Source organism: Nomascus leucogenys, chromosome 6 (genome assembly GCF_006542625.1).
Source record: "Nomascus leucogenys isolate Asia chromosome 6, Asia_NLE_v1, whole genome shotgun sequence".
Taxonomy (NCBI): Eukaryota; Metazoa; Chordata; class Mammalia; order Primates; family Hylobatidae; genus Nomascus; species Nomascus leucogenys.
Window position 1 is genome coordinate 95,863,714 of NC_044386.1, and position 19,589 is coordinate 95,883,302.

A 19,589-nucleotide genomic window follows, 5' to 3' on the forward strand; every position below is an offset into this window, starting at 1 on the left:
GTTAGAGTTTCCTCAGGTCCATTTCAGACCCTGTTTGCCTGGGTATCAGCAGTGGAGGCTGCAGAATAGCAAATATTGCTGAAGAGCAAATGTTGCTGCCTGATCATTCCTCTGGAAGCTTCGTCTCAGAGGGGTACCCGGCCGTGTGAGGTGTCAGTCTGCCTCTACTAGGGGGTGCCTCCCAGTTAGGCTACTCGGGGGTCAGGGACCCAGTCGAGGGGGCAGTCTGTCCGTTCTCAGATCTCAAACTCCATGCTGGGAGAACCACTACTGACTTCACAGCTGTCAGACAGGGACATTTAAGTCTGCAGAGGTTTCTGTTGCCTTTTGTTTGGCTGTGCCCTGCCCCCAGAGGTAGAGTCTACAGAGGCAGACAGGCCTCCTTGAGCTGCGGTAGGCTCCACCCAGTTCGAGCTTCCTGGCCGCTTTGTTTACCTACTCAAGCCTCAGCAATGGCAGGCACCCCTCCCCCAGCCTCGCTGCCGCCTTGCAGATCAATCTCAGACTGCTGTGCTAGCAATGAGTGTGGCTCCGTGGGCGTGGGACCCTCTGAGCCAGGCGTGGGATATAATCTCCTGGTGTGCCATTTGCTCAGTTGGAAATGCAGAAATCACCCGTCTTCCATGTCACTCACACTGGGAGCTGTAGACTGGAGCTGTTCCTATTTGGCCATCTTGGAACCACCCAAGAATTTTTTTTATAAAAAGAAAGAGGGCACAAATAAATGGAAAAATATCCTGTGTTCATGGATTAGAATAATTAATATTGTTAAAATGGCCATACTACCCAAAGCAATCTACAGATTTAATGCAAACTCTATCGGAATACCAATGACATTCTTCACAAAAACAAGAAACAATCCTAAAATTCATAGGGAACCAAAATAAAACAGAGCCTGAATAGCCAAAGCAATCCTGAGCAAAAAGAACAAAGCTGGAGGCATCATATTAATTGACTTAAAAATGTACTACAAAACTATAGTTATTAAAGCACCATGGTACTGGTATAAAAACAGATACATAGACCAATGGAACAAAATAAAGAGTCCAGAGATAAATTCATGCACTGACAACCAACTTATTTTTGGTAAAGCTGCCAAGAACATGCAATGGGGGAAATGAGAGTCTCTTCAATAAATCGTGCTGGGATAATTGGGTATCTACATGCAGAAAAATGAGACTTGAACCCTACTTCTCACCAATACAAAAACCAACTCAAAATAAGTTAAAAATGTAAATGTAAAACCTGAAACTATGAATGTACTAGAAGAAAACACAGACGAAATGTTTCACAAGATTGAGTCAGGCAAGGAGTTTAAAAATAAGATCTTAAAACCACAATTAACATATCAAAAAAATAGATAAAGGGGATTATATCAAACTAAAATGCTTTTCCACAGCAAAGTTAACTAACAGAGTGAAGAGACAACCTGCAGAATGGGAGAAAATATCTGCAAACTATACATCTGATAACAGGTTAATATCTAGAATATATACAAAACTTAAATAACTCAACAGTAAAAAAACTAAATAACCCAATTCAAAAAGGGACAAAAGATCTTAATAGACTTTTCTCAGAAGACATACAAATGGCCAACAGGTATGTGAAAAAATGCTCAACATCACTAATCATCAAGGAAATGCAAATTACGACCACAATGAGATACCAGCCCACTTCAGTTAGAATAGTTATTATCAAAAAGACAAAAGAAGATGCTGGGTACAGTCACACATGCTTCTAATCCTAGCACTTTGGGAGGCTGAGGTGGGAGGATTGCTTGAGCCCAGGAGATCAAGACCAGCCTGGACAACATAGTGAGACCCTGTCTCTATAAAAAAAATTAAAAAATTAGCTGGCGGATCACCTGAGGTCAGGAGTTCGAGACCAGCCTGGCCAACATGGTGAAACCCCATCTGTACTAAAAATACAAAAATTAGCCATGAGTGGTACCAAGTGCCTGTTATCCCAGCTATTTGGGAGCCTGAGGCAGGGGAATCACTTGAACCCAGGTGGCAGAGGTTGCAGTGAGCCGAGATCGCATCACTGCACTCCAGCCTGGGTGACATGAGCAAAACTCCATCTCCAAAAAAAAAAAAAAAAAAAAAAATTAGCTGGGTGTGGTTGTTTGCACCTGTAGTTCCCATCTACTTGGGAGGCTGATTTTGGAGGACTGCTTGACCCTGGGGGGTTGAGGCTGCAGTGAGCCATAATCATGCCACTGCACTCCAGCCTGGGCAACAGTGTCTCAAAAAACAAAACAAAACAAAACAAAAAAGACAAAACAAACATTGGTGAGGATATAGAGAAAAGGAAACACTTAAACACTGCTGGTGGGATTGTAAACTAGTATAGCCATCATGTAAAAGTATGGAAATAGAACTACTGTATGATCCAGCAATACCACTGTTGGTTATAAATCCAAAGAAATGAAATCAGCATGTCAAAGAGGTATCTACACTCCCATGTTTACTGCAGCACTATTCAAAATAGCCAAGATATGCAGCCGACCTAAGTGTTCTTCAGTGGATTAAAGGATAAAGTGTGGTATACACACATAATGGAATACTATTTAGCCATAAAAAAGAATGCAATCTTTCTTTTTTACAACATGGATGGACTTTGAGGTTTATTACAACATGGATGGACCTGGAGGTTTTCATGCTAAGTGAAATAAACCAGGTACAGGAGGACAAATACTGCATGATCTCACTCAAGTGTGTAATCAAAAAAGAGAAGTTGAAGTTGGTATCCAGAAGCAGAGAGTATACTAGTGGTTACCAGAGGCTGAGGAGGGGGTGGGGGAAGAAGAGAGGAGGAAGAGAGGTTGGTCAATGGGTACAAGGCTACAATTAGATAGGAGGAATAAATTCTGGTGTTCTATTGCATAGTAGAGTGACTATGGTTAACAGTAAAGTGTTGTATATTACAAAATCCCTAGAAGAGAGGCTTCTGAATGTTCTTACCACAAATGACAAATATATGAGGTTATGAACACAATAGGTATCCTGATCAGATCATTATACAATATATACACAAAAACATCAAAATGTACTCAGTAAGTTTGTATAGTTACTGATATGGTCTGGCAGTGTCCCCACCCAAATCTCATCTTGAATTTCCACGTATTGTGGGAGGGACCTGGTGGGAGGCAATTGAATCATGAATCAGGTCTTTCCCACGCTGTTCTCATGATAGTGAATAAGTCTCACGAGATCTGATGGTTTTTTATAAAAAGGAGTTCCCTTGCACAAACTCTCTCTTTGCCTGCCACCATCCACGTAAGTTGTGACTTGCTCCTCCTTGCCTTCCACTATGATTGTGAGGCCTCCCCAGCCATCTGGAAATTTAAGTCCATTAAACCTCTTTTTCTTTCCAAGTCTTGGTTATGTCTTTATCAGCAGTGTGAAAATGGACTAATACAGTTAATTGGTACCAGTAGAGTGGGGCTCTGCTAAAAAGATACCTGAAAATGTTGGAAGTGACTTTGGAACTGGGTAACAGGTAAAGGTTGGAACAGTTTGGAGGGCTCAGAAGACAGGAAAATGTGGGAAAGTTTGGAACTTCTTAAGAGACTTGTTGAATGGCTTTGACCAAAAATGCTGATAATGATAAAGACAATGAAATCCAGGCTGAGCTGGTCTCAGATGGCAATGAGGAAATTGTTGGGAACTGCAGCAAAGGTGACTCTTGCTGTGTTTTAGCAAAGAGACTGGCAGCATTTTTCCCCTGCCTTAGAGATCTGTGGAACTTTGAACTTGAGGGAGATGATTTAGGGTATGTGGCAGAAGAAATTTCTAAGCAGTAAAGCATTCAAGAGGTGACTTGGGTGCTGTTAAAAGCATTCAATTTTAAAAGAGAAACAGCATAAAAGTTTGGAAAATTTGCAGCCTGACTATGCGATAGAAAAGAAAATCCCATTTTCTGAGGAGATATTCAAGCCCACTGCAGAAATTTGCATAAGTAACAAGGAACTGAATGTTAATCCCCAAGACAATGAGGAAAATGTCTCCAGGGCATGTCAGAGGTCTTCATGGCAGCCCCTCCCATCACAGGCCTGGAGGCCTAGGAGGAAAAGATGGTTTAGTGGGGCAGGCCCAGGGCCCCCCTGCTCTGTGCAGCCTAGGGACTTGGTACCTTGACTTCCAGCCACTTTGGCCACGGCTAAAGGGGCCAAGATACAGCTTGGGCTGTTGCTTCAGAGGATGGAAGGCCCAAGCCTTGGCAGCTTCCATGTGGTGTTGAGCCTACAGGTGCACCGAAGTCAAGAACTGAAGTTTGGGAACCTCTGCCTAGATTTCACAGGATGTATGGAAATGCCTGAGTGCCCAGGCAGAAGTTTGCTGCAGGGGAGGGGTCATCATGGAGAACCTCTGCTAGGGCAGTGTGGAAGGGAAATTTGGGGTCAGAGCCCCCACACAGAGTCCCTACTGTGGCTCCACATAGTGGAGCTGTGAGAAGAGGGCCACTGTCCTCCAGACCCCAGAATGGTAGATCCATTGACAGCTTGCACCACGTGCCTGGAAAAAACTGCAGACACTCAATGCCAGCCCATGAAAGCAGCCAAGAGAGGGGCTATACCCTACAAAGCCACACAGGCAGAGCCGCCCAACATGAGGAACCCACCCCTTGCAACAGTGTGACCTGGATGTGAGACATGGGGTCAAAAGAGATCATTTTGGAGCTTTAAGATCTGACTGTCCTGTTGGATTCTGGACTTGCATGGGGCCTGTAGCCCCTTTGTTTTGGCCAATTTCCCCTATTTGGAATGGGTATATTTGCCCAATGCCTGTACCTCCATTGTATCTAAGAAGTAACTAACTTGCTTTGGATTTTACAGGCTCATAGGCAGAAGGGACTTGCCTTGTCTCAGATGAGACGTTGTACTATGGACTTCTGAGTTAATGCTGAAATGAGTTAAGACTTTGGGGAACTGTTGGGAAGGCATGATTGGTTTTGAAATGTGAGGACATGAGATTTGGGAGGGGCTGGGGTGGAATAATATGGTTTGGCTGCATCCCCACCCAAACCTCAGCTTGAATTCCCATGTGCTTTGGGAGGGACCTGGTGGGAGGTAACTGAATCATGAGGGCAGGTCTTTCCCGTGCTGTTCTTGGGATAGTGAATAAGTCTCAAAAGATCTGATGGTTTTACAAAGAGGAGTTCCCCTGCACAAGCTCTCTCTTTGCCTGCCACCACCCATGCAACACATGACTTACTCCTCCTTGTGTTCTGCCATGATTGTGAGGCCTCCCCAGCCATGTGGAACCCTCCTTTTTTCTCAGCCTTGGGTATGTCTTTAACAGTAGTGTGAAAACAGACTAATACAGTTACAATATGCCAATTAAAAAAATTAAAAATGAAATAAATTCAGATGTCTAATAGTAAAGTAAAATTAGTTGGATATGCTGTAAAAGTCTTTTTAAATTTTTGACACGTCCTTCTACAGTGTCTGGCACAAAATTAGTACGGGTGGCCATACTTTGAATTGAAAAATATTTCCAAGAATGGCTTAGATGCAGAAACTTGACTGAAACAAATAAAATAATAAGAATAAATACTGTAATGATCTCATGTCTCTTAGATATGTTCCTACCTCTCCTATGCCAGATAAGGGGAAGGAAGGGACAGATATCAGAATCTGCTCCTGCTCTACTTCAGGGATACAGCCAGAGAACAGCTCCAAAGACTGTACTAGAGCCCTTTCTACTCAATTTCACAACTGACAAAAATGCCCGGATTGTAACAGGGAGTGGAGTGAGACTTCTTGTCAGTTCATATCTGGGAAGGTGAGAAGGCAAGTATGAAAATGATTAGCAAAAAAAAAAAAAAATGCACTGTCTGCTAAACTAGGCAGATGTGAAATATGGTTTGCGGTTTTACACAGTCTTCACCAAGCCAAATAACAATGCATTATCTGTAAGAAAACAATATTCAACAACAGTGGTTCAAATCAGAGAAAGACTGGCATGGTATTTTTTGAAGCAGTATGGTTGTCAATCATCGTTTTTAAGTCACATGAGTTATTTGGTTTGGCAGATTACCACCTTCCTAAAGGAGGAAGGTATTAGGGGGAAAATACCTCCTAAAGGAAGGTATTAAAAGAAGAATTTGGTAATTATAATAATATATGTGAAAATGTATGTATTTCCCCCTGGAAGGCCCACTGGAATTGCGATGAAGCATTTGAATGGGTCTTCCGCTTCATCACAGCTAAGGCATGTGGCTAAGTTGTCTGGATGACAAGCATGCAGGGTTGCTGCATCACAGGGTAGCCCAAGGGAGAATACAGGGACAGAATGACATTCGTCAGCAGAGAGGGCAAACTCTACAACGACCAAAAAGACATGGGGAATTGAATGGGATCATGCAACTGAGAGAAAGGCCAGGGAGGCTAAAAGTCAAGTGCTGTAAGATAAATGGTTGTGGCCCAAAGGGCCTGGTGCTCTCCAGTAATAAATACACTGAGGAAAGAGGACAGGCAGATAGAAGGGGTAAGTGAACAAAGTAATCAAGGGTAAGGAAGCTACTGAGTGAAACAACTGTTCCCAAGAAGGCACTACAAGAAAGCAGAAGAAATTTATGAACTGTAAAAGAAGGAAATACAGAGGAGTGCATTCTTGTTCTCTTGTTAACCAACCATAAGCTTCAGAGAGCAACAAACTGCATGGATTTGGGGAGCCAGAGATCAGTGCAGAACACAGAAGAGGTGCTGATAGATGGAACAGGTAATTGATTAACACCAGATGAAACTGTTGGGAAATAAAAAATTAACGAAGGTAAATGAGTTCAGATGCCAAAGTAGGAGTAAATTTCCCTGGAGAGAAGGTGACCTTAGAAGGAAACAGGGCTGACCTTGAACAGGTGTCAGAAATTGTCACATTTGTTTAGTGGAAAGCATACAGGTGTTGGGAGTCCAGCTAGACATGAGTTCCAGTCTCAGCTCTCCTACCTACTTTTAATCTTATTTATTACATAACCTTGGGCTAAGTACTTAACTTCTCTGAGCAATTTCCTCACCTACAAAGTTTGAGTTAGAAATATTACACTTACAGGGCAGCAAAGCCTCTACTACAATACCTTACACTTAAAGGGGTTACTATACTATACTATAGGTATAACCCTATAAGGTTAACCTACTAGGTGTAAGGTATTATACTATAATGGGTACTCTATAAATGGTAGCTATTATTGTTGTTTTAAGTCTGAACCGAATTTATAACCAGAGATGAACTGAGATAGGGGAATTCTCAGAAATTCCTTCAGTTGGAAAGAGTTGACATCAAGAAACTTGTAAAAGCTCTAGCAGAACACATTCTAACATCACATATCTAAATATCAAGAAAAGCCAGGTGCGGTGACTCACACCTGTAATCCCAGCACTTTGGGAGACGGAGGTGGGCGGGTCATTTGTGGTCAAGAGTTCGAGACCAGCCTGGCAAACATGGTGAAACCTTATCTCTACTAAAAATACAAAAATTAGCCAGGCATGGTGGCATGTGCCCGTAATCCCAGCTACTTGGGAGGCTGAGGCAGGAGAATTGCTTGAACCCAGGAGGCGGAGGTTGCTGTGAGCAGAGGTTGCACTGCACCACTGCACTCCAGACTGGGTGATAGAAAAAACAACAGCAACAACAACAAGAAAACAACCAAGAATGATACCTGAGCTCTACCTATATTACTTTTCATTAAAATAATTTTCTGTCTACAAAACTGTTTTAAAAAATCCATTGTGCTCTTCCGTGTTTTCCAAACTGTGTTTATCATTGAGCATGTATTCCTTTCATAATTAGGAAAAAGAACTTATTTTTAAAAGGTGGGGGAGAGACAGACAGACATGCTGTCTGCTGCTGCAAGAGCCTGAATATCTGAAGTAAAGTATTAATAGCAGTAATGGAGTAAAGGTGATAAATCTGAGAAACATTTACAAGGTATTTTTGGTATTCTCTACCAGGAATGTGTGAATGGCATTGTGAGAACCACTGCCATCACATGGGCCTTGAGATTTAAATTATTTTAATATAGTTTTTTAACAAAGAACAAAGTTTTAAGAACTCTAGCAATTTTACCTGATAAGGTCCTGAACTCGATTGTTAAAAGGATCACCTTGTGAGGGTTTGTTTTTCATTTCCTGTGTTGGTATTTTTGGGGTAGCTGGCTGGCAGTTTCCATCTGGTCGATTGGCAATCAGGCAGCCCAAAACCACAGCACTGACTTTGAGAAGTCCAGTTGTCAAGCCTTCAAAAACTTGTTTATTTGTACTTTTTCCCAAAATAGTATTATTTTCATCTGGAACATAAACCTAGACGAAAAAAAGGAACAGTAAATATGTTTCAATAAAACCACCAAAAATGGGCAGAGAGAGTTTAGAACATTTCTGGAATCATAAGTAATTTTGACAATCTAAAATGTTCAAGAGTGTTGGCTCTGAAATCAGACTGCAAGTTCAAATCTGAGCTTTACCCTCAGTACCTGATGTCCCTGGATGAGGTTATTATTTCAAAATTCCAATTTCTCATCTATAAAACAAGGATAATGAGAGTACCTGTATCATAGAATTTTTGTGATTATTAAATGAGCTGATACATATAAAATGCTTAGAACATGCACAGGCACACTAAGTATTCAATACTTAATAAATTATATTAAAAATTTAAATGAACTCAGAAAACAGATAAAATGACAGCACTGTTTCTTATTACAGTGTATTACAAAATATCTAACCTGAATTCCTCTATCAGGATGAAATTTGCATTTCCTACTACAAAATGGCAAAATAGTTCTTTCCCTAGTACATAATGTCACACTCAGCTCTCTTTGTGTATAGTTTACAAGTAACGTGGTTATTAAACGTTGGAGCTTGGACCATGGCTCTGCAGTATATGATCTGAGACAAGTTCCTTGCTTTCTGTATCTCCCTAGCTCCCAGGACAACTCTGAAGTTCAACTAAGAAGATGAATGGGAAAATATCTGGTAAAATATTAAATTCCACAAATGTACTTACTTGGTGACAACCAGCCTTTGCCTCATTTTCACTGTTTATCTGTATCAGTTCTACCAAAGATAGAGGAATAAATGATCACTTGGATCCAAAAGGGGGATCTTTAGAAAAAACAAGCAACTTTTTGGCCAGAACTAGTCACACAGTCCACCCAACCACAAAGGGAGCCAGGAAATGTCATCCTATCATGTACTTGGAAAGAGAGAAACAATCAGAACATCTGTTAAACAGCACAATCGACTGCATAGTAATAGTTATTGTTTTTTCTATTATGACTATGCAAATAGTCACAGCTAATCTACTTAATATTTACCCTTTTGTCCAAAATTTTTGGTTTCACTGAGATAATCATTTTTCCCTATATGTTGAATTTCCTATTTATGTATCAGTAATTCATTGTCTATCTTTCTTGTCAAAATGAAATTTCCTGTCAAGTTCATGTACATCAGGGATTGCTGATTCTTTTTCCTTCTCCAAAGGAGACATTCTTCCTGAAATCAGCCACCGTCTTTCTCTAACCTAGACTGGTAGCTCTCTAGGCCTACTACACAGCTGTAGGTTAGATGCCCTTATTTCTTGGATCACATGTCTTCCTTTTCTTTCCATACAATTCTCTCATTTTAGTGTAGGGTCTACTCCACCAGCTTCCTAAGAAAGAGTGCATGAGAAGAAACATTTTGAGATTCTGCATTTAAAAATATCTTTTATTATCCTTACATTTTATCAATAGTTTGGCTGGATATAGGATTATTGGTTGGAACCCATATCCTTTAAGTTTTGAAGGATTGCTCCATTGTTTTCCACTTCAAGCATGGCTGTTTAGAAGTCTCTAATTCCTAATACTTCAGTGCACGCCGTGTAGAACTTTGAAACTCCAGAAACTTAGAATCTTCTGACGGCTGATTTCCCGTGCCTTGGTATTTTCTTTTATTTATTGAACTGAGTTTTATTTATAAACTCAGTGGTCTTTTCAACTTGAAAGTTTTATGTTTCATTTCTGGGAAAATTTCTTGCATTATTTCTTTGCTAATTTCCTCCCATTCATTTTCTTTGTTGGATTTTTTGTTTTGTTTTTTTTGGAGACAGAGTCTCACTCTGTCGTCCAGAATGGAGTGCAGTGGCACAATCTCAGCTCTCTGCAACCTCTGCCTCCTGGGTTCAAGCGATTCTCCTGCCTCAGCCTGCTGAGTAGCTGGGATTACAGGTGTGCGCCATTACACCTGGCTAATTTTTGTATTTTTAGTAGAGACAGGGTTTCACCATGTTGGCCAGGCTAGTCTTGAACTCCCAACTTCAGGTGATCCGCCCACCTTGGCCTCCCCAAGTGCTGAGATTGCAGGCGTGAGCCACTGCGCCCGGCCTTCTGATGGATTTTGAACCTAGAATGAGCTTCTAATTTGGAAAATACTTTTTCTCTTGCTTTTCATCTTTTTATGTTTTTTCCTACTTCTTTGGAGACTTCCTTATTTTCTGGTCCTATTAGTTTGTTTCATCAATTATATTTTAAAATTTCAAGAGGTCTTTTTGGCTTTCTATGTTTTGGTAGTGTCTTGTTTTTATTTCATGGATGCAATATCTTCTCATCTTTGTGAAATTATACTTTTTAAAAGATTTTCTTTTGTTTCTAACATGGTCTCTGTTTCGTTTGAGGTTTTTCCGTATTTCAAGTTGGAGGCTTTCCTCAAACATGTAGTAATCTTGGGCTTTTTGTTCATATTTAAGATTGATGAATGAATATATCAGTGTATCACAATCTGGATCTAATCAGTCAGAAGCTGAATACAAACTTCTGTGTGAGGAGTTTCAATTTGGGTGATTAGGTTGAGACCACACTTTTCTGCTGGGAGATCCCAGCTTTTAATATTTATAGTCCTGGGACAGTTAATTTCATGAGACAGAATGAAATCTTATATCCTCCGCAAACCTGGAGTGTATAACATGGTGCCCATTTTCAGAGGTTCACTGGAGAAGGGGGCTCAGTATCTTACTGTTCTGAGAATGGGTTTTCACTAAATCACTTTGTTTTTGTATGGCTGTGCCTGGTGTCCCCATCCCCATGTTCTATGTAACTTTGATTGAAACTGGTGTCTTCTCTGAGGGCTGGGCAATGGCAGTCACTTGGCTATACATAGAGTAGGTAGGTTCTAAGGCACCCAGGGCACCTAAACTGCCTTTTATTTAGACTTTCAACCAATTCCTTTCTTTGCAGCCCCACCTGCACCCTCATTTTCTGAGATAGCCAGTAACTCTAATTCTTGAGTCCTGCTAGGATTCTGTGGCACAAATTTTCTTCTGGCGTTTTGCTAGTTTGGGCAACTGTCTTTCAATCGTGTGCTTTCCAGATTGAAAAAAAAAATACTTGCTTTCCTTTCCTTCCTGTGCTCTTTCTTTGAGGGGTTATGACTTTCATCTATTTACTAGAATATTAGTAAGACCTCTCGACAGAGAGAATGTAATTTATCTGTTCAACTGGCCACATTCTAAAATTAACTCAATAAATCCTCTAAAATACAACTTTCTTTTTCTTTTACACACTAAAGAAAGAATATGAGTAATACATTTCTAGGTAATGTCAGGGAGTCTTCATTCATCACAAATTTTCATATTCCTTTTTCTCCAACAACCTTGTACTGTTTTTCATCATGAAGTATTTCAAATAAAACACTATGTATGCATGTTGTATTTAGCAATCTTTCATTTATCTAGAAGTTTTTTTATCCAGTAACTGGAACTTTTAAAAATACAGTTGAGAGTCAACAGGAAATAAAAAAGACTTCTGAGATAATAAAATTGATGTCATTTATTTAAACACTTGCTCATCTAACATTTGAGTACCTAACACATACATAGTCAAGGGAGCAGACTGATGCTTTGCTCATCCTCAGGCTTTTGTCCAGACCCTAAAGACTAATTTTATAAAACTATAACAAGATGTGGTTTCTTGGTTTATAGAAACAGAAGGAATAATATAAAAAGGAAAAATGGGCCGGGCACAGTGGCTCACGCCTGTAATCCCAGCACTTTGGGAGGCTGAGGTGGGTGGATCATGAGGTCAGGAGATGGAGATCATCCTGGCCTACATGGTGAAACCCTGTCTCTACTAAAAATACAAAAATTAGCTGGGCTTGGTGGTGCGTGCCTGTAATCCCAGCTACTTGGGAGGCTGAGGCAGGAGAATCGCTTGAACCTGGGAGTCGGAGGTTGCAGTGAGCCGACATCACGCCACTGGGCTCCAGCTTGGTGACACAGCGAGACTCTGTCTCACAAAAAAAAAAAAAACAAAAACAAAACAGAGAGAGAAAAATGGTGACCATTTTACAGGTAGGCAGTAGTAAAATGTGATATTAGTTCTGGAAGCACAAGAAAAGACAGATACGAGAATGCAAAAGGCATTGCGATCTGGGGACAGACTGAATCATCTTTATTTCCTGTGAAATTAGGATTTACTACAAATCAGTGTTAACTGCTAATTCTCAAAAGGACACCCTTAAGAGGTCAAGAAAACGTTAAAATATGAGCCACACTTATGAGGGTAGTGGGGGAAGAATGAAAACTAATGTTTACTAGAGTTTTCTACCATGCCAGGTTCTTAATCATTTTCCTTATATTATCTCATTTAATTTTTACAGACTAGAAATCAAAGTTCAGAGACATCAAGCAACATGTCCAAGTTTTACAACTACTGAATGGAAGAGCTGGGACTTGAACCCAATCTGCTAAGACTCTAAAGCCCATGTGGTTTCCCTTACCCCACAGTGACTCCCTCCCATTGGGCATCTCTTTTACTGAGAGTTGTGGAGAAGCTGCGTCTCTGGTGGAGGATGTGAAAATGGGTCATGGGCTAAAACACTGCCTTACTTATGTCTCTTCCATTAAAAAACTAGGGGTTTCCACATGAGCTTTACTCTTGGCCAAAAGATTAAAAATATAGGCCAGGCGTGGTGGCTCACACCTGTAATCCCAGCACTTTGGGAGGCCAAGGTGGGAGGATCACAAGGTCAGGAGTTTGAGACCACCCTGGCCAACATTATGAAACCCTGTATCTACTAAAAATACAAAAAATTAGCCAGGCATGGTGGCAGGTGCCTATAATCCCAGCTCCTTGGGAGGCTGAGGCAGGAGAATTGCTTGAACCCAAGAGGTGGCGGTTGCAGTGAGCCGAGATCATGCCATTGCACTCCAGCCTGGGCGACTGTGCAAGACTGTCTCAAAAAAAAAAAAAAATTAAGAATATATTTATGGACTGTTGGGATAATTCTGGGTGAAACATACTAATCTCATTATTTAGAAACTGTAAATGTGGTTTGGGGACCAAATGTTACCTCCTCATCTGCCCCAAGAAAATAAGCTCAATGTAAAGCAGATCAGATATATAGTTTTACACTATTGTTATATTCTCTGCCTATAGCTGACTGGCAACTTTTATTTTTCTGTCTCACTGGGGGATTTGTGCCTAATTTCACAAACACCATTTTGTCAGTTGCTCATAAAGCAAACACAAATGGAGAAACTTCTATAACAATCTAGCAGTTACACAAAGAATCCCTGTGGCCCTGCACTAGGCAAATCTCCCTTGTCAGGCTTGCTGGGCCAAATCCTAGGATCTCAGGCCCAGGTGTAAAGGCCTTTACTCTACTGAACCGTCCTATTTTCTCACCATGATCTCCTATTTTTCAACAGTCTCACTGAGCCTCACATCCAGTTCAAGCACCGAAACAAATTTTTTTTCATAGAAAATTGCATTTTTTCATTTAGATTGGCCATTTCATTGTTAAAAATAGTGTTTTTTGCTTGCAACCTTCGGTAAAGTATTTTTTGGTCTGTCTCAGAGGACATTTTATTCAAATGTCCCAGAAATTCTCCTTGTCCCTTTGTATAGATTTTTCTTTTGCTGGGTTTAAGTTATTTTACAGGAATGTTGTAATAGAAAACCAATGCTTCATCTAGTAAAGAATTTCAAAATTGCCAGAATTAACGTAAAGAGGGGCTCATCTTCAGTGAGACAAATTTTGTTTGTTTGTTTTTAAAGATAGAGTCTTGCTCTGTCACCCAGGCTAGTGTGCAGTGGTGCAATCTCTGCTCACTGTATTCTCCACCTCCCCAGTTCAAGCAATTCTTGTGCTTCAGCTTCCCAAGAAGCTGGCATTACAGGTGTGTGCCATCAGGCCCAGCTAATATTTTAGTAGAGATAGGGTTTCGTCATGTTTGCCAGGCTTGTCTCAAACTCCTGGCCTCAAGCAATCCGACCACCTCAGCCTCCCAAAGACCTTCTAGTCTTATAAATGAGATTTGACAAAAAGAAACTTTAAGGAGAAGGTTTCTATACTGTAAATGACATTTTATTCAAAGCAGTATACTGCACTGCTGTCTTTCATCTAGTTGGGTATCACCGTTACTTGCCAGAGATAAAATAGCTCACTTGTGAGCAGCCTGCTCTTTTGGGACACCTTTAATACATGAAATACACACTTACGTGAGTGAGTTCTCATATTTGCTTATAGAGCAACACTTGAGTTTGAACTTACTTTCAGCACAGCTGCTGGGCCAAGCGCCTGTCCTTTGGGCAAGATGTGCAAGCAACCTCCTCCCTTCCCCCTCTCTGCTCTATTACACACCTGACTTACCTGAGTCTGGAACACATTCCATTCTGGGGTGGGTGGTCTGTGGAGGGGCAGGGGAAGGTTACCTTCCCAGCACGCATCAGTGTTTGTAACCACCACCTGCTGGTATGTACCAAGCCTGGCCTGGGAAAGAGAGCTATGTAGGTTTTGCTCCTTCTGAATCTCTCACCCCTCAGGCAGAAATCTAAAACTATGCTTTCTTTTCAAATGGATGAAAGGTATTTCCTTTAGAGTATTTCTTTAGAATACACTAGAGTGATCGTTATCTTACTTTTATAATAGCAGCTTATTATACAGTGATTTCATGTGCATAATCTTATTGTAAAATTTCCCATTCCTCTCAAAAGGTATTTGACCTTTTAAAAATTTGTAGATATTTCATATAGTTTTAGATATAGAAAAAATCTTAGAGTCAAATCTTTTCATTTTATCTTTGGGGAAACCAAGGTCTAGAGGAGAAAAAGACTTCCTTGAGGATACAGAAATCATCAGGGCTGGAATAGATACTGGTGCCGATTCTCTGAACTTATTCCAAAATTAAACCCCATGTTTATAGGACCAAGCCCTGAATCAAAATGTTTTCAGCAAAGTTAAATTAAAAGTCATTATAACTTTTAAAAGCCAAGCATGTATTCTTTTTTCCCATTGCCAAAGTGGTTTCAAATACTTTCAACATTCTTGTTTGCAATACAGAAAGATGCTTTTATTAGTAACAAAAATCTATTGTTCTGTAATGTGATTCCATGAGAGAGAAAATTAAATTAGTAATTACTGGTAATTCTGTACAACTATTTTTTAGTATTCTGAAGATAGGTTTACATATTTTCAAGCTGTACAGTGTATACAGAATGCTCAGAATATGAATTAGGTTCACTGAGAACCAATAAGAGATTGTTTAGAAAACTGTCAAGGCAGTGTCAGAGTATAGAAAAAAAAAGGCAAAAAATGTGGAAGGGCTCCAGCAGCAGAGACAAGTTCTTACACTGTTGACCTCATTTCCTATACGAAACGGTCACTAAACATGCAACAGTCTTTTTGCCACTGATATTTATAAAGCGTGTATGCCCGTGTTATATTATGCATAAAAATAGAACTGATGAAAGGTATTTACCTCAACAATTTACATGGCTTGAAAATATAAAAGGAAATCACACAGAAGTGGCTAGTAGTTTTTCACTATTATCTTTTAAAATTATTCCCCTTCTGTTTTTTTTTTTTTTTTTGAGATGGAGTCTCGCTCTGTCGCCCAGGCTGGAGTGCAGTGGCACGATCTTGGCTCACTGCAAGCTCTGCCTCCCAGTTCACGCCATTCTCCCACCTCAGCCTCCCGAGTAGCTGGGACTACAGGCACCCGCCACCATGCCCAGCTAATTTTTTGTATTTTTAGTAGAGACGGGGTTTCACCGTGGTAGCCAGGTTGGTCTCGATCTCCTGACCTTGTGATCTGCCTGCCTTGGCCTCCCAAAGTGCTGGGATTATAGGCGTGAGCCACTGTGCCTGGCCTATTCCCCTTCTTTTTGTGCCACAAAAATGTTATGACAATATTAAAGAAGACACCGCAATTAATCCTAAATATCATTACCCTTTCTAACATATTTATGCCTTTGAGCCTATATTTATGCAGACAAAATCCTAACAAGATAAAATGTCAGCAAACTTTATAGTGTATGCCGTAGTGGTCATGATGCTTACAAAACTCTTTGTTATACACGTTGAATAATATACTTCCTCTGCTCAACACATTCCCTGGTATCTCATTTCCTGCAAACTAAAAGCTCCAAACCTCATGATGCCCAAGGAAGCCCTTCTGATCTATCTTCTACCTCCATTCCTCCCCGAATTAATATACTAAGTCAGTCTGTCTCTTGCTCACATTCTGATATTTCCTGTGCCTGGAATACCTTTCCCCCAGGTAACCTCATGACTAATTTCTCCACTTCTTCTAGGTCTCTATTCAAATGTCATCTCATCCGTAAGTTAGGCAAGAGTATCTTATTTAAAGTAACATTTCTCTCCCCAAACCTATCTTCCCTTTCTTGCTTACTCAACTTTATTTTTCTTCCAGTGCAATAGTTACCTCCTGAAATACTGTACATTATTTCCTCTCTTTCTCAATCAGAATATAAGCTCCACGAGAGCGAGACTTTGTCTTGATCACTGCTACGATCCCAGTGCCTAAACAACATCGGACATGTAGTAGATGTTCACTAAATATTTTTTAAATGCATATAGACACTGATTTTCACTAAAAAAATTCACCAAACCAATAATTGTGACATTTAGAAGGTCCAAGGTAAAGAGAAAACCAGCATTAAATATATATATAGTATTTAGTCATCCTGGGCAAAGGTGTAAAGTGAATTAAAGGAAGAAAGGAATTTTGCACCCAAAACCCTTCTCTATGCAATATCCTACGTGTTCACCTCTTAGTCCTGTTTCACTTATTGTAGTCTATGAGGTGCATCTTTTCTTTTCCCCACCCCCCAAAATAAGTTATGTGCCTCACTGTAATTCCCAAACACCTTGTATATGCTGTGCTTTACTGCAGCAATCATTATACTACATTTTAAATGTCTCTTACTGTGAGCTACAATTTGTCTCTGTAGTTCCAGTGCCTAAATATTTGTCCAATGAAAGAATGGGTAGGTTTGAGAGGCATTTACATAGCAGCTTTGGTGTGTTGGGAGCACTGTGCTGGGAGGCCTGAGTCTCTCTCATTCTATCTCACCTTCTGCTACCAGCATGACTTCTGTGTATCCAGTTCCTTATGTATAAAATGAGGACATTAAGCTTTAATTAATATTTACTGAGAGTCCACTGTAAGATGGCAAGCTAGGTCCCTTTATATATATTTATCTCATTAAATGTTTATAGCTACCCTCTAGTATATCTATTATTATGCCTATTATGCAAATGAGAAAACAGAGGCTCAGAAAGGTTAAGCAACTTACACAAGATCTTGACGTCAGCAAATAATGGAGCAGCTTCTCAAATTCAAAACATCTGACTTCATGTTAGGTGATATACCCCAACACCATTATATCTTCCCTGGTATAAGGATGGACTCGTTAATCTCTGAGACCTCTTTTAAGTCTCAGATTCTATGATTCTGTAGGTCTTTATTTATGATTATGAAGTTATTCAAGTAATCTCATTTTACCTGGAATACAGGTAAAAACCAGGAAATAAAAAACCAATGAAAAAGGTGGTGGGGGCATGTGTACTGATGCAAATGAGAAGACAGATAAACAGCGAAAGTTGGGGTAAAAAAATAACACCACCACCGAGGGAATCACCTTCTAATAATAATGCTAGATGGTGGACCTTGAAGAATGGAGAAAATCAGAGACTCCCAGAGTTGGAAAGCCTAAAGGTGATTATCTAGTTCATCCTCCCAAACAGTGCAGGGCTCCTTAATGTAAGAGGTCTTCAAAACGTTTGTGAAAAATGTGTATTTTGAAAAAACTATGTGTGGATTTCAATTATTTTTGCACCAAGATAAACTTATACCAACTTGTTATAACATGTCTGAAGAGGCTCTAGTTGGAGGCACAAAGAAAGATAAGACATCAATTTGAAAAGATCCCCTTTAAGAGCAAGATGAATTCTGCTAACATTGAAGCAAGAACAAACATCAAATTTATGGTGAAGCTTGGGTAGAAGAATTGTGAAATCACTGGTATTTTACAAAAAGTTTATGGGGACAATGGCCCAAGGAAATCAGCAGTTTACAAATGGATAACTTGTTTTAAGAAGGGACAACATGATATTGAAGATGAAGCCTGCACCAGCAGACCATCCACATCAATTTACAAGGAAAGAATTCATTTTGTGCTCTAATTGAAGGTGACTGATGATTAATAGCAGAAACAACAGCTAACACCACAGACTTCTCAACTGGTAGCTTATACAATTCTGACTGAAAAATTAAAGTTGTACAAACTTTCCACTTGATGAGTGCCAAAACCATTGTGTCCAGCTCAGCTGCAGACAAGAGCACAGCTTTCAATGGAAATTTTAAACAAGGGTGATTAAGATCCTGAAGCAATTCTTGGAAGAACTGCAGTAGGACATGGCTTTACCAGTATGATTCTGAAGACAAGGCACAATCAAAGCAATGGCTACCAAGAGGTGGAAATAGCCCAGTCAAAGCAAACGCGAACCAGTCAAGAGCAAAGATCATGGCAACATTTTGGGATGCTCAAGGCATTTTGCTTTTTGACTTTCTGGAGGGTGAAAGAAAGATAACATCTGCTCATTATGAGTGCGTTTTGAGAAAGTTAGCCAGAGCATGAGCAGAATAACACCTGGGAAAGCTTCACAGGAGGATCCTTTTCCACCACAGCAATACTCCTGCTTATTCTCATCAAATGTAGGCAACTTTTCAAGAGTTTTGATGGGAAATCATTGGGCATCCACCTTTCAGCCCTGATTTGTCTCCTGACTTCTTTTTGTTTCCTAATCTTAAAAAATCTGTAAAGGGCCCCATTTTTTTTCAGTTAATAATGTAAAAAAGACTGCATTGACATGGTTAAATTCCCAGGACCCTTAGTTTTTTAGGGATAAATTAAGTGGCTGGTAGTACCACTTATAAAAGTGTCTTGAACTTGATGGAACTTAAAAAAATGAAATTCATGTTTTTTATGTTCATTATGTAATTCAGTTTTTCCACAAATTTTCCCTCTCACCTCACTGCTGTAAACTAACCTTTCCCATTTTTAAATAAAATTTTGTTATTTTGGAACCATTTATGTTTAATCTAATTACCGATGTGTTAGGGCTTAAGTCCAACAATTTACCTTTTGTTTATTCTGTTTGTGGTTTGCTCTGCTTCTTGAACCCACACATCTTTTGCCAAATTTGGGACCATTTCAGCTACTATTTCTTCAAATACTTTTTCATCCCTGTCTTTTTTCTACTTCCATGAGTCTGATGACATGAATGTTAGATCCCATGAGTCTGATGACAT

General features: G+C 39.9%; 1 protein-coding gene across 8 annotated transcripts in view; it reads right to left on the bottom strand.

Annotated features, from left to right (window-relative positions):
* SCAPER (S-phase cyclin A associated protein in the ER) overlaps positions 1-19,589 on the bottom strand; it is a 562,100-nt gene that overhangs the window by 79,243 nt on the left and 463,268 nt on the right. For all 8 annotated transcript variants that reach the window (XM_030814840.1, XM_030814838.1, XM_030814836.1 and 5 more), the window contains one exon: positions 8,067-8,299. In XM_030814840.1, the coding sequence (XP_030670700.1) occupies positions 8,067-8,299 (233 nt within the window). The remainder of the gene's footprint in view (positions 1-8,066; positions 8,300-19,589) is intronic.